Below are 18372 nucleotides of genomic sequence, written 5' to 3'. Positions count from 1 at the left end.
AATTTGACATTTTCTCTGTCACCTGGCAGTCTCTATTCTTTATTTTTCCACTGAGTTATTTTCTTTTTGATATGTAGGAGTTCTTTATGAACCTGGACTCTAACCCTTTATTAGTCACAGAGGTGGTAAATGTCTTCTCTCATTTGTAGATTGCTCTCCTGATTTGTCATAGACATTTTATGTGTCAGTCTTCTCCTGTATAGTTTAATCTCTTCTGGTTTTCCAGAGTCTTTTCTACTCTGTTATCGTAAAAAATATTTTCCCATGTTTTCTCCTAAGATTTTTACAGTTTAACTTCTCATATTTAGGGCTTTAATTCATTTTGTAATTGATTTTTTTTTAACATGGTGAAAGGATCTAATTTTTATTTTTCCCCATGGAGGGGTAACTGCCCCAGCACCATCCTTCTTTCTTTGATTGGCAGTATCCTATATAATAAAGAGGTAATATGCAAATTGACCATCACTCCAACACACAAGATGGCTGCCTGCATGTGGACATAAGATGGCCGCCACAAGATGGCCGGCAGGGGAGGGCAGTTGGGAGGGACCAGGCTTGCAGGGGAAGACAGTGGGGGGGACCCAGGTATGCAGGGGAAGACAGTTGGGAGGGACCAGGCCTGCAGGGGAAGACAGTTGGGGGGGACCCAGGCCTGCAAGGGAGGGCAGTTGGGGGTGACCAGGCCTGCAGGGTAGGACAGTTAGGGGCAACCAGGCCAGCAAGGGAAGGCAGTTAGGAGTGACCAGGCTGGCAGGGGAGGGCAGTTAGGGGCAATCAGACAGGCAGGGAAGGGCAGTTAGGGGCGACCAGGCTGGCAAGGGAGGAAAGTTAGGGGTGACTGGGCCAGCAGGGGAGGGCAGTTGGGGGCGACCAGGCCTGCAGGGGAGGGCAGTTAGGGGCGACCAGGCCTGCAGGGGAGGGCAGTTAGGGGCGACCAGGCCGGCAGGGGAGGGCAGTTAGGGGTGACCAGGCTGGCAGGGGAGGGCAGTTAGGGGCAATCAGGCTGGCAGGGAAGCAGTTAGGTGTCGATCAGGCAGGCAGGGGAGTGGTTAGGGCATGATCAGGCAGGCAGGCAGGTGAGTGGTTGGGAGCCAGCAGTCCTGGATTGTGAGAGGGATGTCCGACTGCCCGTTTAGGCCCGATCCCACCGGGGTCGGGACTAAATGGGCAGTTGGACATCCCTTGAGGGGTCCCAGATTGGAGAGGGTGCAGGCTGGGCCTATGGACACCTCCCCCCCATGCACGAATTTCATGCACTGGGCCTCTAGTCATCTCTGATAAACCCAACCTCCCATATATTCCATTCCATTTGTCTATTCCTGGTCTAGTACCACACAATTTTAATTACTATAGTTTTATGGTAGGTCTTGCTAAATAGCAAGGCAAGTCCTCCTTTCTCCTTTATAATATGCATTCTGCAAAAGGTTCTTTTAGAAGCAGCTTTATGTTTAAAGCTATCAACAAAGTTCAGGATACTCTTCTGGTTATTGTACATTGGTTAAAAGTGTGGTTTCTGGAGCTAGACTGCCTGAATTAAATCTTGGCTCTGCCACTTACTGTGTGGCCAGGAACAGGTTATTTAGTTTAGTTAGTTAGTTTCTCTTATTCATGTCTACACATCTGCTAAACTGGAATGATACTAGTAGCTAGGAGTCCTACCTTTGCTGGGAGGACTAAATGAATTAATACTTGTAAGTGCGTAAGGCCTACAACACAGTAGGTACCAATGACTGTTAGCTGCCAGTCTTCCTCTTGTGAGGCAGCATTTCCTCTCTTGCCTTACACTCTTTTGTAAACATAAATAAGTCATAATGATATAGTCTCTGTAAACATAAAGGACAGACAGAAGAGTTGAATTATTTTATTTAACAAGACTAAATTCAGTAACGTAGCATATTAAAAACTAGAAAACAAAAAAATAAGCTGTAATTTTTTTCCTCTCATGGCTAAATGAGTGACATTACTGATGTAATGAAAATGCTCCATATAAAGTTATTTCTAGAGCAAAATTACTTCCAGAAAAGAATATAGTATCTTCCTTATAAATTGTTTTCAAAATGAATATATGTCTTATTTCCTTTCTAAGAATTATGAGAATTGAAATAAAATGTTCAACAAATTGGGGCCCTGCTAATTTGGTAGACCACATATGGAATCATTATATCTGACTAGAGATCTGGATTTTAAGTTCCAGGAAGGTAGAGGTTTTATTTATTTTAAGCATAAATGTATCTTTAGCAGCTAAAATGGTATCTGGTACCTAGCAGGCATTCAATAAATACTTGTTAAATGAATAATTAAAATATTGCATGACTTAGCATACTTGTTGGACAGGCCTAATAATACAAATCTTTAAATCAGATTATAATATAACTAGAGACCCAGTGCACGAAATTCATGCACTTGCGGGGGGGGTCCCTCAGACCAGCCTGTGCCCTCTCGCAGTCAGGGAGCCCTCGGGGGATGTCCAACTGCTGTGGACGCGGGAGAGGCTCCAGCCACTGCTGCTGCACTTGCCAACCGTGAGCCCGGCTTCTAGCTGAGCGGCACTTCCTTTGTGGGAGTGCACTGACCACCATGGGGCAGCTCCTGCATTGAGCATCTGCCCCCAAGTGGTCAGTGCGCATCATAGCGACCAGTCATACCCTGTTCGGTCGATTTGCATATTAGCCTTTTATTATATAGGATTTCTTTTACTGAAAGTTGTACATCAACTATAGTTATGACATTTATTAATGTCTAATTTTAAATGAAATCTTTTCTTAAAACATGTAAATACATTAAAATCACAGGAAAAGATTGATATTTTTATTTCTTTTTGCATCATTTTATAACTTTTTCTATGCATATTTTGAGAGTTCAGTTGAAATATGTAGATTAAAATTTTGACAGGAATCTTTTTTGTTTTGTTTTGTTAACTCTTACCCAAGGATATTTTTCCATTGCTTTTTAGAGAGAGTGGAAGGGAGGGGAAAAGACAGCAAGAGAGAGAAACATGGATTGGTTGGAGTGGGAATCGAGCATGCAACTGACGTACATAACTGAAGCCAGGACCCTTCAGTCTGAGGGCTGATGTTCTATCCACTGAGCCAAACCAACTAGGGCTTGACAGGAATGGTTATGGGCCACTCACCTTCACTTTCACACCATTCTAGAAATGCCAGGATCCGAGCATTTCCCTGGCACAACATATACTCTTCTATTAATAAAGGAGCCACTGATGACAAAGTGGCAAGTGCATGAAGTTGTAATTCTTCATACTGTGCTGCAGACCACTCGATTATTTTGTGCTTCTCAGGCTTTTTTACATAGGTAAACAAAGCCAAAACAACTTGGCCATTAATTAATAGCTATGAGAAAGGACAAAAAGTACTTTGTTAGAAATATAATTAAAACAATTTTATTTAACCTAAGAAAGTTAAATAAAAGATTTCCTCTTTGATGATTTATTGATAATCATTTCAAAATATTTCCTTCCTAAAGATCTCAACCTATGATAATTTGCCCAAAAATAAAAATGAAAAACCCCAAACCAAACTCAACAATACAACAGTTGGCTCTGATCTCCTTTTCTGGGATAGGTACTCTCTAGCTGACAATAATATAAAGTATTAATTTTTGGGGTCTATGCTGCTGCTTATGTATATAAGTTTAGTTCCTTCTTTTCTTTGTTTTGCTAATCCTCACCTGAGGATATTTTTTCCACTGATTTTTAGAGAGAGTGGAAAGGAGGGAGGAAGGGGAGAGAGAGATAGATATTGATTTGGCTAATTTTAAGCACACACATCAGAACTTATACAAATATTCTGTCTAATAAATGCCAATCAGATCACAAGCTATATTTAAATATGTGCCTAGAATTTTAAAGTTGTATTGAATCTATGATTTCAATAAAAAGAAAACAAAAATATATGGCTATTTATGACAATAAAGTTAATATTATAGCTGATTCTGATTGGTACATATTTGTGGTTCACAAGATAGTAACACATCATGTGCTATAGTCTATTGAATTTCTTTTTCATTTGGCATTATTCCATAAAGACTTTTTCACAATAACATCTATGAATTTTCCTAATTTTTTTACTAGTCCACATGGAAAGAACATAAGATTTAGGGCTGCCCAGCACTGACCTATGAACCAGGAGATCACGGTTCAATTCCCAGTCAGGGCACATGCCCAGATTGCTGGCTTGATCCCCAGGAGGGGGCTTGCAGAAGACAGCCAATCAACAATTCCTCTCATCATTGATGTTTCTATATATCTCTCTCCTCCCTTCCTCTCTGAAATCAATACAAATATATTTTAAAAAATATTTAGGACTGAAAAAACAGGAATAAGAATAACAGGTAGTTCTAGCATTACTATAAGTAGATAATGTTTTTGAAGTCCTCTGTGAACTGCAAATAATAGCACACACATTCAATATTACTACTATTATTGGTCACCAGTACATGACCAAAAAATTAGTTTATTCCACTGCTCACATAGCGCTTTATGAAGCTCACCATAGTCTGTGCCATTCAACTGTTACCAAATAAAATTGGCTTATAAATTGTAAATTTTATTGATAATCATTTCAAAATATTTCCTTCCTAAAGGTCTCAACCTATGATAATTACCACAAAAATAAAAATGAAAAACCCCAAACCAAACTCAACAATACAACAATTGGCTCTGATCTCCAACTCAATTCCCACTCCAACCAATCGATGTTTCTCTCTCTCGCTAACTTTTCCCCTCCCTTCCACTCTTTACATCTATCATTTTAATAGTTATATAATATTCCACTATAATAAACCATATTTTATTGAATATTTTCTATCTGGCACTTCAGAAAATATATTTAAGTTGTATATAGCACACACACACATATATGTATCTGTATTCATATATATATTTGATATAATAAAGTTATAACTATAAAGATATTTTTTCTTTTTCTGAGGATTTTTTAGTATATATATTCCTCAAAGCATTACTGAGAAAATTCTGAGCTCTTTTAATCATCTTAATAATCCCTTGAGGTAGGTGTTACACCCAATTTGAAGTAGAGATATGTGGGATTTAGAAAAACTAAACCTACTAGTATTCAAGATCACATAGCTAGAAAGTGACAGCACTGGATTCCATCTGACTGGAGCCTTACCCACTATGCAAACCACCTTTATATTATCACTAGAGGCCTGGTGCATGAAATTCGTGCACCGGGGGGGGGGGGGGATGAAGTCCCTCACCCCAGCCTGCACCCTCTCCAATCTGGGACCCCTCAAGGGATGTCCAACTGCCTATTTAGGCCCGTTCCAGGTAGGATTGGGCCTAAACGGGCAGTCGGACATCCCTCTCACAATCCAGGACTGCTGGCTCCTAACCACTCGCCTGCCTCTGCCTGATTGCCCCTAACTGCTTCTGCCTGCCAGCCTGATCACCTCCTAACCACTCTCCTGCCAGCCTGATCGACACCTAACTGCTTTCCAGCCGGCCCGATTGCCCCTAACTGCCCTCCCCTGCCAATCTGGTCACCCCTGACTGCCCTCCCCTGCCAGGCCTGGTTGCCCCTAACTGCCCTCCCCTGCCAGGCCTGATCACCCCTAACTGCCCTCCCATGCCAGTCTGGTCGCCCCTAACTGTCCTCCTCTGCAGGCCTGGTTGCCCCCAACTGCCCTCCTCTGCTGGCCTGGTCACCCCTAACTGCCCACAACTGCCCCCCCCCCTGCAGGCCTGTTCCCCCCCAACTGCTCTCCCCTGCAGGCCTGGTCCCCCCCAACTGCCTTCCCCTGCAGGACTGGGTCCCCCCCAACTGCCCTCCCTTGCAGGCCTGGTCTCCCCCAACTGCCCTCCTCTGCTGGCCTGGTCACCCCTAACTGCACACAACTGCCCTTTCCTGCAGGCCATCTTGTGTCCACATGGGTGCAGCCATCTTTGACCACATGGGGGCAGCCATCTTGTGTCTTGGAGTGATGGTCAATTTGCTTATTACTCTTTTATTAGATAGGATTCAAGATGCTGACAGAGTAATCCCCATGGTAACCCCCTGGAGATTGAATGAGTTTTAGGACTAAAATGAAATTTCACTTAACGTGGGAAATAACTAAACTAATGGGATTGTAAGTAGTACATTTTTCTCTGTCACTTTTCAGTTTATGAAGCCCTCATCTTAATTTCATTAATCCATCTCCTAACAGCCTTGTAAGCAGGGCAGGAGTTTCATAATCTCCCTTTACAGAAGGAGGGCCTGAGTCTCAGAAAGTGTAGGTGATTTTGCCAAGACCACAGAGCTAGTAGGTGACAAAACAGAAGTAAAATTCGGTCCCAGTGTTCTTCAAATTACATCATGCTGTTATGTAGGTTATAAAGTATTAAGACAAATTCATGGATAATAAAAAACAACGTAAAGACATTAGGTTGGTATGGAGAAGGGCAGGTTCAAAAGGGTTTGAAATTGGCAGATGTTAGCATTCCTCCAGCAGAACCAACCCTTGTTGCTATGGTCAGAGAGAGACTATTTTGCTAGATGGGCCTATGTGGGTCTCCTTTCGTTTTATGTTCTCTTATTGAGGAGATCTAAACATGTAAATAAATCTCTAAGTTTCTCCTGTTTTTCTTTGCTTTATGTGGTCTATATTTAGGTAAGTTCACTGTTTATTTACTGATAATCAAAGGAAATTTTGAAAAGGTGAAACTCTAGCCAATAAGAGTTTGTTACTTTCTATGGTAAACATTTTGTTCGATAAAAGATTTTTAGCCATGACTTTTAAAAAGTTATACTACAAGATGAGTTGCTTTTAATATTTGTCTTAATTATGCTTTACCTGTACCGTAGTTAAATCTTTACATAAGATCACAAGTATATTGAACAGCAATTTCTTCAACTCAAAATCTTCATAGGAATTAGAAAGCTTAAGACCTTTTACCAAAGGATTTTCACTTTTAACTGGGAGGGGGGGAAACAGAAACAGTAAAATAAAAGCTAAAATGATATAGAAGATTCATCAAGATAATTATAGGTTGAAAGTTTTATGGTTTTTACCTTCATTAAAGGTTGCAAACAGTATCAAATCCCTGGTAAAGCCACATTCCTAATATAGATACATAAAACAAACAGAGTGGAAAGTAAGTGAAGTTACAGATATCCATATTTATCTAATATTCAAGTACCTTTACTAGATTTCCCTCATTTATTTGATCGAGCCTGCAACCCAGGCATGTGCCCTGACCAGGATTCCAATCATGACCTCCTGGTTCATAGGTCGACACTCAACCACTGAGCCATGCTGGCCAGGCAAAAGTAGTTCTTTTCAATAGTTTTTCTTCTTAAACAACCCTGCTCCCACCCTAGCCCCAACCACTGTCATTACGTCAAAGGTTTAGCAAAAGATAACAAAACAGTTCCTACTTACCATGAAAAGCCCTGAAGAATGACCAGAATTGCAAACATTTCACTGTGAGGGAACTCATTCCTGACAGAGATATACTGATTGGACTTTGTATGTCAGGTAGAGTTTATAAGGGCAAATCCTGGACTTTTGAGCTTGCAGTTTTACATACCTACTATTTAGAATCAAGATGGTTTCTTTAAAATGTGAAGATGTTATTACTTTGACTCACATTCAGAAAATTCACATGAATGTTTGCAAGGATGCTAATGAGAACTTTATCACTGACCAAGGCTTCCGGAGAAACATGTATGTCCACATACACATTGCAGCCTTGACGAGGAAGCTATGTAGGCCTGCTTCCCCTTTTGCACGGTATGAATTCTATGACTGTTCTCTTATTTGGGATCACTTGATGCCCATTAACTTGGGGTTGTGGCCTTCACTGCCAAATTTCCTTTAAGTACAACTTAGAAAGTATGTGGCTGATATGTGAATATTGTCGGCAAAGATCTCTACGCTAGGATGTCAATCATCCAGTGACTTTTACATTATAAAATATGGGGAAGCTAAGCTTCTGATATATTTGAGTAGCTCCTATAAGACACCCTCTTGCAGGTAACAATTATAAATTCTGAATAAAATATAAAAACAACTATCTGTGACCAAAACCAAACAGATATTGGAGGGGAGTTAGGACTTTGAGGAAGTGGCACTGCATGAATTTTCCCTTAAAAAAAAAAAAAAAAGGCTTTGAAAATAAGCCCAGCCTCTAGTCTGCACCTTGTGGGGAATGCTAAATCTCAGGGTAAATTTGCAATCTTAGTGGCCTGAAGAACCAGAGGATAGAAGCAACCACAGGGCAACCACTGCCACTGGAAAGTGAAGGGATAAATCCTATAAAGAAGAGAGCCAGTCCTAGCTGGTTTGGCTCAGTGGATACAGCATCCACCTGTGGACTGAAGGGTCCCAGGTTCGATTCCAGTCAAGGGCACATGCCCGGGTTGCAGGCTCAGTCCTCAATAGGAGGCGTGCAGGAGGCAGCCAATCAATGATTCTCTCTCATCATTGTTTCTCCCCCTCTCGCTTCCTCTCTGAAATCAATAAAAATACATATAATAAAAGAAGAGAACCAGAGGAAGGGAACCCCATATTCTGTATATAAAATTCCAAAATCTCTGGCTGATGCCTGAACCATGTAAGGGCAAGGTATACTCAAGCATTTCATGTGAGACTAAAAGAAATGAACTGAGATTGGAGCTGCCATCTACTGTTGGGATGAGTTTAGCCAAACTAAATGCCTATTAATACAAAAAACAAAACAAAACAAAAGACTTTTCAGAGGAATACACCAGATGCTCATAATGAATGGAAAGACAGCAACGCTCAGCCAAGAAATATAAATTATAGAAAGGAACCACAAGGAAATTTTAAAACTGAAAAAGGTAACTGTATTGGATGGGATTAACAGCAGAATGGAGATGACAGGAAAAAACTAAGTGAATTTAAATATATAGAACAATACAAATTACCCCATCTGAGGGATAGAGAGAAAAATAATTGGAAAAAGTGAACAGAGCCTTACAAACCTGTGGGACAATATAAAAAAGTGGACCATACATGTAATCAGAATTCCAAAAGAAGCAGAAAGAATGGGGTTGAAAGCACTTGAAAAATAAATGGCCAAAAATTCTTTAAATTTAGTTTAAGATCTAAATTGACATATTTAGGAAGTTCTATGAACCTCAAGGAGGACAAATACAAAGAAAATCATATCTTGGCTTATCAGAGAAAAACTGCTGTAAACCAAAGGCAGAGTGAAAATCTTGAAAAACAGCCAGAAAGCAGAGGGGAACAATTGGAAATAACGAATACTTCTCATCAGAAACAATGGAGGCCCAATATCTTTAAAGTGCTAAAAAAGAAAAACTTTAACCTAGAGTTCTATATTCTGTGAACATAGATTTCAAGAATTAAGGTGAATTAAAGACATTTTCCGATAAAAATAATAAAAATAATACACAAAACAAAACTAAGAGAATATGTTGCCAGCAGCCAGCATTACAAGAAATAGTACAGCAAGTTGTTCAGGTAAAAGAGAAATAATAGCAACTAAAAACTCATGTCATCAGAAAGGAAAGAAACACATTATACATGGTAAATATGTGAGTAAATTATAAAATATGAACATCTCAAGTTTCCAAAGGCAAAGGGAAGAAGAATTGGCAGTGTGTGACTATACTGGTGACCAATCCAACATTACCACAGAACTTGGCATTACAACGAAGTACATAAATATTATGACATAGTTTACTGCTCCCTCCCCACACTCCCACCCCCATCCACAATCTAAATTAATACAATTTACTCATACTTACAATCATTGGTGCTTCAGGATTTTGAGATATAATTGTAGTGATCACTAATATATCGTTTCTAAGCTGACGATCATAATCACTAAAACCTCTTGTAAACAGATGTTTAAAAACTTCCTTTAAAGTTCTGGAAAGTAAAATCATACTTTTAAAACCATATTCTTATGGAAATATTACTTATGTGTCTATCAACAAAATCTCCTTTTTATATTGTATTATTCATTGCAAAGCATTTCTAATCTTTTCTATATTTCCAAATCTGCCTCTAATACTAAGTTCCAAAGTATTCCTGATGAACGAAACAGAAGCTGCCCAGGGGGATCTGGGTCATTGAGGTGAGCACAGATGCCACGGGCTGCATATGCTTTCATCATTAAAGTACAATTAACTTCTGAAAATAAATTTAAATAAAAATAATTTATGTTACAGTCTTGACATTAGATAGAAACAAAATTAGTGGAGAATGAATTGTTCATATTTAATAATATACAAACCAGTAGTGAGAATTCATCAATCCAATCTATGCAATGGTGATCAAAGTGCCTGCTCTAAAATTAAGAGTCAATTACATCATTTTCCTTTTTAAACATACTTAAAGGCTTTTCTTTGTTCTTAGGATAAAGTCCTACCTTCTTACCAAGTCTTATCAGGCCTTTCATGTTCCGGTCCCTGCTAACATTGTTAGCTTCATCTCTCACTATTCTACATTGAACTTTCTGCTCTCATCCATATTGAATTTCTTTGTTTTTAGATTTTGCTAAATTCTATTTTCACTTCTGTTCTCTTGTCTAGGATGCTCTCTGCATGCAAAACACTCTCCTGTGTTGCCAATTTGTATTTATTATTCAGATACCAGGTTAGGGTTCATGAGGAAGCATTTAGTAACTCTCCGAGTCTGGGTCAGGTTCCCTGTACAATGCGCAGCTGTTGCTTTGCTTCCTAGGACCCACTTGCCCTTCTTGTGATAACAGTGCCCTTATTTTTACTTAGGCTTCCCTCTTTCCTCACTTTTGGTCTTGTGAGCAGCCTTCAGCTTCCTTTTAGCCAAAGAGCATTCTTTCTCTTTGTCACTAGTAATTCACGGAATTCGAATACGGCCAACACTGAATGCTCAGGGCTCACAGGGACTCAATTCGAAGAATTTTCTCTGTGCTTCCCGAAGAGCACACGTTCTCTCCTGCTTGATTTGGGGTTATGATGCTGTGAACCTAGACTTCTCAGGTCTCCCCATGTAGAGCTTGTGAATAAAGCCAGCACAGTGGAAGACAGGACAGAGAGATGAAGGCCCAAGCCCTGCTATTTGCCGAACTTTGAATACAGCTGCACATGAAACCAGTTTTACCAATTTCTTATAATTGCTTCAATCAGTTGGGTTGAATGTTCAGTCACTTGCAAACAAAAATGTACTGGTACACCCTGTCCTGGAAAACACGCGGCACCTTACAATAATTTCTTCCATAGCATTTAGTAGGCTCACAATGAGTTGCCTATTTAATTGTCTGTCTCTCCTAACATAACAAATTCCATGAAAGCAGAGACCATGTCTGTATTGTTTTCAATTGTCTTTCTATGGCTTACTACTGAACTTGGCACAGAGCAAACAGTAATTACTTAATAAATAAATTAATGTGTAACTCACAGGCTTACTCTTATTTTTGCTAATGTTTATTCAGTAATTAGAAGACAATAAGTATTCAAAAATACATTTATTGAATGAACAAATGAAACAGTTCTTTTAAATGTCTAATTTTACTTTATACATATTCAAAGACATAATTTAGTTTTGTTAACAAGCTAAATTCCTTCCACGTAGGAAAATAAAAAAAAGCTTGTTATGTGCAGATGCCTTTATACAATGGCACAAAAGAGATGTCCTGAAACATAGCCATTACATGAATCAAAGCCCAATGAAACACAAATTCAAACAAAAATGTTATGTCACAAGGTTAAAAAACATTCCTAGCTAACCACATATACTTACAGCAAACACTCCAAGTTACTAAGTTGTTTTATGATTTCTTCTTTTGACGATTTTTCTAGTAAGTTCCAAAGTATTTCTGATGAACGAAACAGAAGCTGCCCAGAGGGATCTGGGTCATTGAGGTGAGCACAGATGCCACGGGCTGCATATGCTTTCATCATTAAAGTACAATTAACTTCTGAAAATAAATTTAAATAAAAATAATTTATGTTACAGTCTTGACATTAGATAGAAACAAAACTAGTGGAGAATGAATTGTTCATATTTAATAATATACAAACCAGAAGTTGAGAGATGTTGCAGAGCTTTAAGGACCCAAAGTTTCTCAACAAGTTGATTTTCAAGCAAGTCCAATGACTGAACCATTGTTTTTGCCAATCCTCCGACTTCAGCCATTTGAATCTTATATGTGGAGCTAGCTTGCTGGTAACCTAACAATTAGTTAATAAATATGTGCAGTTATTTCACATAGTATCATCTACATTAAGACAAAGGAATGAGTAATTTATCAATAAACAACAACAATAACAACAAAATGTTTAAAAAGTGTATGGCATATTAAAATGGGTAGCAGAGGGACAGGCAAACTTTTTCTATAAAGGGCCAGCAATTTTAGACCTTGTGGGTCATAAGCTTTCTGTTGCAAATACTCAACTCCGCTACCATGCCATGAAAACAGGCATAAACAATATAAAAATAAGTGGGCATGGCTGTGTTCCAATAAAACTTTATTTACAGTGGGCCCTTTTGGCCTGTGGTCCATAGCTTGCTGATCCCACAAATTTGGAGGCATATCTTAAATTCTGAAAAGGAACAATATTTTTTGTCAGTAGATATGTCTTTCCATAAAGAAAAATGCCATGATTACAGACACTGAATGTTTTCACTGTTCAAGTCAATGCATTACTTCAGTGCTTTCAAGAACCAGCAATTATGTGATGTTGGCAATGAAATAAGAGGTAAAATGTATTGCTGTTCTGATAGATGCTAGTGAATATAATGTTAGGGAAGTTTGATTCTTGGTGATATGTCCTTTAAGAATTTCCTTCTGCCTTAGCTTTCACGAGATACTACCTCTCCTTTTGACATAATTGCACAGGTGCCTGCCCAACTACATGTAATGAGATTAAATGAACATCAGTACATGTTTGCTCACCTGAGATGCAGCTATTTTCTCTCTCAGTGATATAACTCACCTACCTCCCTCACTTCTTGACTTTTGAGACCAACTAGATTTCTTGCATAGTTCTGAGATGTCTCTCAGTTTGTCTTATCTTTCTGATTTTGAGGTCTGACCCTGTTCAAGGCGGTCCCTTCCTGTAATGGGTTCGGCACTTAAAAAGTACGAAGAGGAAAACAAAAATTGCCTGTAATTTCACCATCCTGAGATAACAATATTAACACTGGTATATTTTCTGCTGACACTTTAATGTATGCATATTACTTTAGCAATATACTACATATATGCATAATTGTATATTCTACTGCAGCCACTCAACATTTTATAGTAAGCTTTTCCCCTTGTCACAAATCATGATTTTTACTTGCTTAATAGTCTATGGTAGGTACAGACCAAAATGTATACTTTATATCTACTACTAGAGGCCCAGTGCACGAAATTCATGCATGAGGTGTGGGGGGTGTCCCTCAGCCCAGCCTGCATCCTCTCCAATCTGGGACTCCTCGAGGGATGTTCGACTGCCCATTTAGTCACAATCCAGGACTGCTGGTTCCCAACTGCTCGCCTGCCTGCCTTCCTGATTGCCCCTAACCGCTTCTGCCTGCCAGCCTGATCACCCCCTAAACACTCCCCTGCCAGCCTGATTGATGTCTAACTGCTCCCCTGCCAACCTGTTTGCCCCCAACTTCCCTCCTCTGCCGGCCTGGTCACTCCTAACTGCCCTCCCCTGCACACTTATCACCCCCAACTCCCCTCCCTTGCAGGCCTGGTCCCTCCCAACTGCCCTCCCCTGCTGGCCATCTTGTGGTGGCCATCTTGTGTCCACATGGGGGCAGGATCTTTGACCACATGGGGGCAGCCATCATGTGTGTTGCAGTGATGGTCAATCTGCATATTACTCTTTTATTAGATAGGATAGAGGCCTGGTGCACGGGTGGGGGCCAGCTGGTTTGCCCTGAAGGGTGTCCCGGATCAGGGTGGGGGTTCCCTTGGGGTGTGGGGCGGCCTGGGCGAGGGGCCTGTGGTGGTTTGCAGGCTGGCCACGCCCCCCCAGCGACCCAAGCAGAGGCCCTGGGATCCGGGATTTATTTATCTTCTACAATTGAAACTTTGTAGCATAGAGTGGAGCCAAGCCTTCTGCTTGCTCCATGGCAGCAGCCATTTTGGGGGGAATTTATGTATCTTCTATCATTGAAACTTCGTAGCCTTAAGCGGAGGCCTGGGCCAGCCAGGGTGTGTGGAAAGCTTGGCTTCCTCCATCGCCGGGGCAACCCAAGCCTCCCTCCTGCTCTCTCTATGGCTGCAGCCATCTTGGTTGGGGTTAATTTGCATACTCGCTCCTGACTGGCTAGTGGGCGTGGCCAACGGGTGTGGCTTGTGGGTGTAGCAGAGTGATGGTTAATTTGCATATTACTCTTTTATTAGATAGGATTTCTTTTTCTTTTTTTTTTTTTAAATATATTTTTATTGATATTTTACAGAGAGGAAGGAAGAGGGATAGAGAGCCAGAAACATCGATGAGAGAGAAACATCGATCAGCTGCCTCCTGCACACCTCCCACTGGGGATGTGCCCGCAACCAAGGTACATGCCCTTGACCGGAATCGAACCTGGGACCTTTCAGTCCGCAGGCCGACGCTCTATCCACTGAGCCAAACCGGTTTTTGGCAGGATATCTTTTTCTATTGAGTTTACAATTCTATAAAAAGACATAGTAATATTAAAGCCTTAATTCCTATCTCCTGGGCTATGTCTCTTACAATTGCTCTACTGAGGACTTTTCAGCTGTGACCGCAGATGTCCAGCTGTGCCCATCACTTAAAATCAACTGTGAAACAGTTAGCGAGAGCATGGTCTATGTCTCCTAATGTTCAGAGTCTGATCAAAGTAAAGTCAAGCTCACTTCTCAGCACCTTCACTCCTGTCGTATCTCATACACTTCCCTTTCTATCTGAAAGAAGAGTGCTTCTATTTTACCAAGCTTAACCTAAGCTTTTGCTCTTAATTCCATCCTCTCACACTATCTTTGGGAATTTCACCCTCCCAACTCCCACTTACTAGCTTCTTGTTCCTCTGCCTATAAACTTCATTTTTAGACAAATTAAAAACAACGTATTTTTCTTTGATCTTGCTACCAGTTAGGCTGTTCGCCATCTTCCTTCTTCTTCTGATCTTAAAATATAAGTCTGCATTCACTCCCATTGCCTCCACTTTAAGAATGCTCTTTAATCCCGTACTTGCTCTGACCACTTTACCGTATGGTAATAATCTGACAAAGATTAACCACAACTTTCCAGGTACCACATTAGCTTGGCCTTTTCATTCCTCAATTACAGAAGCCTCTGCAGTATTGGCCACTGAGACCATTTCTTCCTTCATCAAACATTCATTCATTGGTACTCAAGACATGCCTATCTTTAGATTTTCTTCCTCTCTTTAAACCTCCTTTCACTGCCAATTTCTTGGAATCATTTTTTTTCCAAAGCTCAGTAGGGACACTCTCCATGATGTTATTCTTGTTCCCTTGCTTTTGGCAAACTCAACCATTCTGATGGCTTCTATTTTCATCTCCATTTGTATAAAATCCAAACCTGTATTTCTGGTCTCTTCTTTTAGTATCTAATGTCTACTATCTACCAAATACTTCCACTTGTCTATCTCATCAATAGTGCAAATCTGGCATTTAAAAATATTTTTATTCATTTATTTACTTCAGATGTCTTCTCATTTTTCCCTAGTTATAGAAGTAATCTTTGTTTTCTACCACGGCATCTTATTTCCACTTATCTTAAGAAACATGTAACTTAAAAAATATAATTTATATCTTCTCTCCCTTCCTAGATTATAAATTATAGAAATTATGAAGGAGGTCCTAAATGACATGGTATCCTCCACAGTGCCAGTGCTTTTTGCTTACTATCACCCAATTCAGTGTGATTCACACAATTAGAAAAGAATAAATAATATTAGCAATGTATTAGTTAACATTAATAATAATAATTAAACTAATTTGGGTATGACTTTAAAAATTACATCATACATATTTAGCATCAGAATAAAAATACCATGCAAATCTAAAAATTTTTAAAAATGTATAAAATTTTTAATTTAAAATGACCAAAGAGCTTGAGACTACCAAAAAAATTTTTGTTTTTGATATAATGCATTTATGATCCCACTCTCTTCCCAAGTTCAAAGAGAAATGGGACAGAATATTCTGTTTTATAAAGATATTAGAGGCCTGGTACACCAAATTTATGCACTCAGGGGGTCCCTCAGCCCACTCTGCACCCTCTCGTAGTCTGGGAGCCCTCGGGGGATGTCCGACTAACAGTCAGTCAGACATCCTTAGCGCTGCTGCAGAGGCGGGAGAGGCTCCCGTCATCACCGCTGCACTCACCAGCCATGAGCCTGGCTTCTGGCTGAGCGGTGCTCCCCCTGTGGGAGCACACTGACCACCCAGGGGCAGCTCCTGTGTTGAGCATCTGCTCCCTTGTGGTCAGTGCGCATCATAGCAACTGGTCGTTCCACCATTTGGTTGATTTTCATATTAGTCTTTTATTATATAGGACTAGAGGCCCGGTGCACGAAATTCGTGCACGGGGGTGTGTGTCCCTGAGCCAAGCCTGCACACTCTCCAATCTGGGACCCCTCGAGGGATGTCCAACTGCCTGGTGGGATCGGGCCTAAACGGGCAGTCGGACATCCCTCTCACAATCCAGAACTGCTCGCTCCCAACCGCTTGCCTGCCTGCCTGCCTGATTGCCCCTAACCGCTTCTGCCTGCCAAACTGATCACCCCCTAACCACTCCCCTGCCAGCCTGATTGATGCCTAACTGCTCCCCTGCCAGCCTCATCGCCCCTAACTGCTCTCCCTTGCTGGTCTGGTCCCCCTGCCCAACTGCCCTCCCCTGCAGGCCTGGGTCCCCTCAAACTGCCCTCCCCTGAGGCCTGCCCCCCCCCCCAACTGCTCTCCCCTGCAGGCCTGAGTCCCCCCCAACTGCCCTTCCCTGCAGGCCCGGTTGCCCCCAACTTCCCTCCTTTGCTGGCTTGGTCACCCCTAACTGCCCTCCCCTGCAGGCTTGATCGCCCCCAACTGCCCTCCCCTGCAGGCCTGGGTCCCCCCAAACTGCCCTCCCCTGCAGGCCTGGTCACCCCTAACTGCTCTCCCCTGCAGGCCTGGTCCCTCCCAACTGCCCTCCCCTGCTGGCCTGATCACCCACAACTGCCCTCCCTTGCAGACCTGGTTCCTCCCAATTGCCCTCCCCTGCTGGCCATCTTGTGGTGGCCTTCTTTGACCACATGGAGGCAGCCATCTTGTGTGTTCGAGTGACGGTCAATTTGCATATCACTCTTTTATTAGATGTTATTACTGAAAGACCATTAAAAACTTCACCTGTAATATGCTTCTTTGGTGGTTCTCCATGATAAAAGTCTACAATACACTTACAAATCTGTATCCTCAATTCAGAACTTGGTATTTTCATTAAGTGACCTGCCAGAAAGATAAATGAATACTATTTAATAACTGTCATAATTTATTTGCAAATTTAAGCATAAAGTGTTAGTAATATGATTTTTAAAAATATCCTCATCAGAAAATCAGTATTGTTTATAATAGCCAGGACTTGGAAGCAGCCCAAGTGCTCATGAGTAAATGAGTGGATAAAAAAAGCCATGGTACATTTTACACAATGGAATACTACTCAGTCAGAAAAAAAAAAAAGAAATCTTACCATTTGCAACAGCAAATGGACCTGGAGAATAATATGCTAAGTGAAATAAGCCAGAGAAAGATAAGTACCATATGATTTCACTTACATGTGGAATCTAATGAGCAATATAAAGAGAGCTCATTTTAAACTGAGTTCCTATTGCCCTCAAGTGCGACAGGAGTGTGTTCTGTAGGTGGGCAGTCATCCATCAAAGAGCAAATTGACACAGTAAGAAATGGGCCTTGTATTTATCATACAAATGTATGCCAACACTCTTGGAGGCAACATTTAAAAATAATAAGGGCAATAGCGGCATTTTTAAATGTTATCAACCAAACCTACACTTTTTATCTGTTATACCATGTCTTCTTGTGGGTTGGCTTCCTATTGTAAATTTCACTATTCCAGTTTCCCATTAGTTTTCAGCCCACCTGCTCCTTAAGGTCACCTTATATAACTCCTCGTGCGTATCCTAATTTCTTTGATATTTCACCTACTCCGGACCATAATTTTTCCCAAAATATCTCTGATTAGGAACTATAAAACATATTTTGACCTAAAAGTGTTAGTGTCCATGTTAAAAATCAAAAATGTTTTTTACTTATTCCAGTTGAGTCTCTCTCATCTTTCAGTATGGAATATAATACTGGGAACATAAGAGTTCAGTAAATACTTATTTTTCATTTGCTGGGCCAATTCTGAACCTTTTGGTTCCCTTATATAAACAAGGACCTAAATTAATAAG

General features: G+C 40.7%; 1 protein-coding gene across 2 annotated transcripts in view; it reads right to left on the bottom strand.

Moving 5' to 3' along the window:
- Positions 1 to 18372, bottom strand: part of CFAP69 (cilia and flagella associated protein 69) — a 62874-nt gene that overhangs the window by 25730 nt on the left and 18772 nt on the right. For both annotated transcript variants that reach the window (XM_080664099.1, XM_080664100.1), the window contains exons 6-12: positions 17309 to 17407; positions 12015 to 12164; positions 11734 to 11911; positions 9756 to 9879; positions 7032 to 7080; positions 6814 to 6935; positions 3134 to 3350 (exon numbers count right to left, since the gene is read on the bottom strand). In XM_080664099.1, the coding sequence (XP_080520225.1) occupies positions 3134 to 3350; positions 6814 to 6935; positions 7032 to 7080; positions 9756 to 9879; positions 11734 to 11911; positions 12015 to 12164; positions 17309 to 17407 (939 nt within the window). The remainder of the gene's footprint in view (positions 1 to 3133; positions 3351 to 6813; positions 6936 to 7031; positions 7081 to 9755; positions 9880 to 11733; positions 11912 to 12014; positions 12165 to 17308; positions 17408 to 18372) is intronic.

The sequence above is a fragment of the Plecotus auritus genome, assembly GCF_963455305.1.
Source record: "Plecotus auritus genome assembly, chromosome: 4".
Classification (NCBI taxonomy): domain Eukaryota; kingdom Metazoa; phylum Chordata; class Mammalia; order Chiroptera; family Vespertilionidae; genus Plecotus; species Plecotus auritus.
Note: the sequence above shows the minus strand (reverse complement) of the source record. Positions and strands in the feature narration are given on the sequence as shown.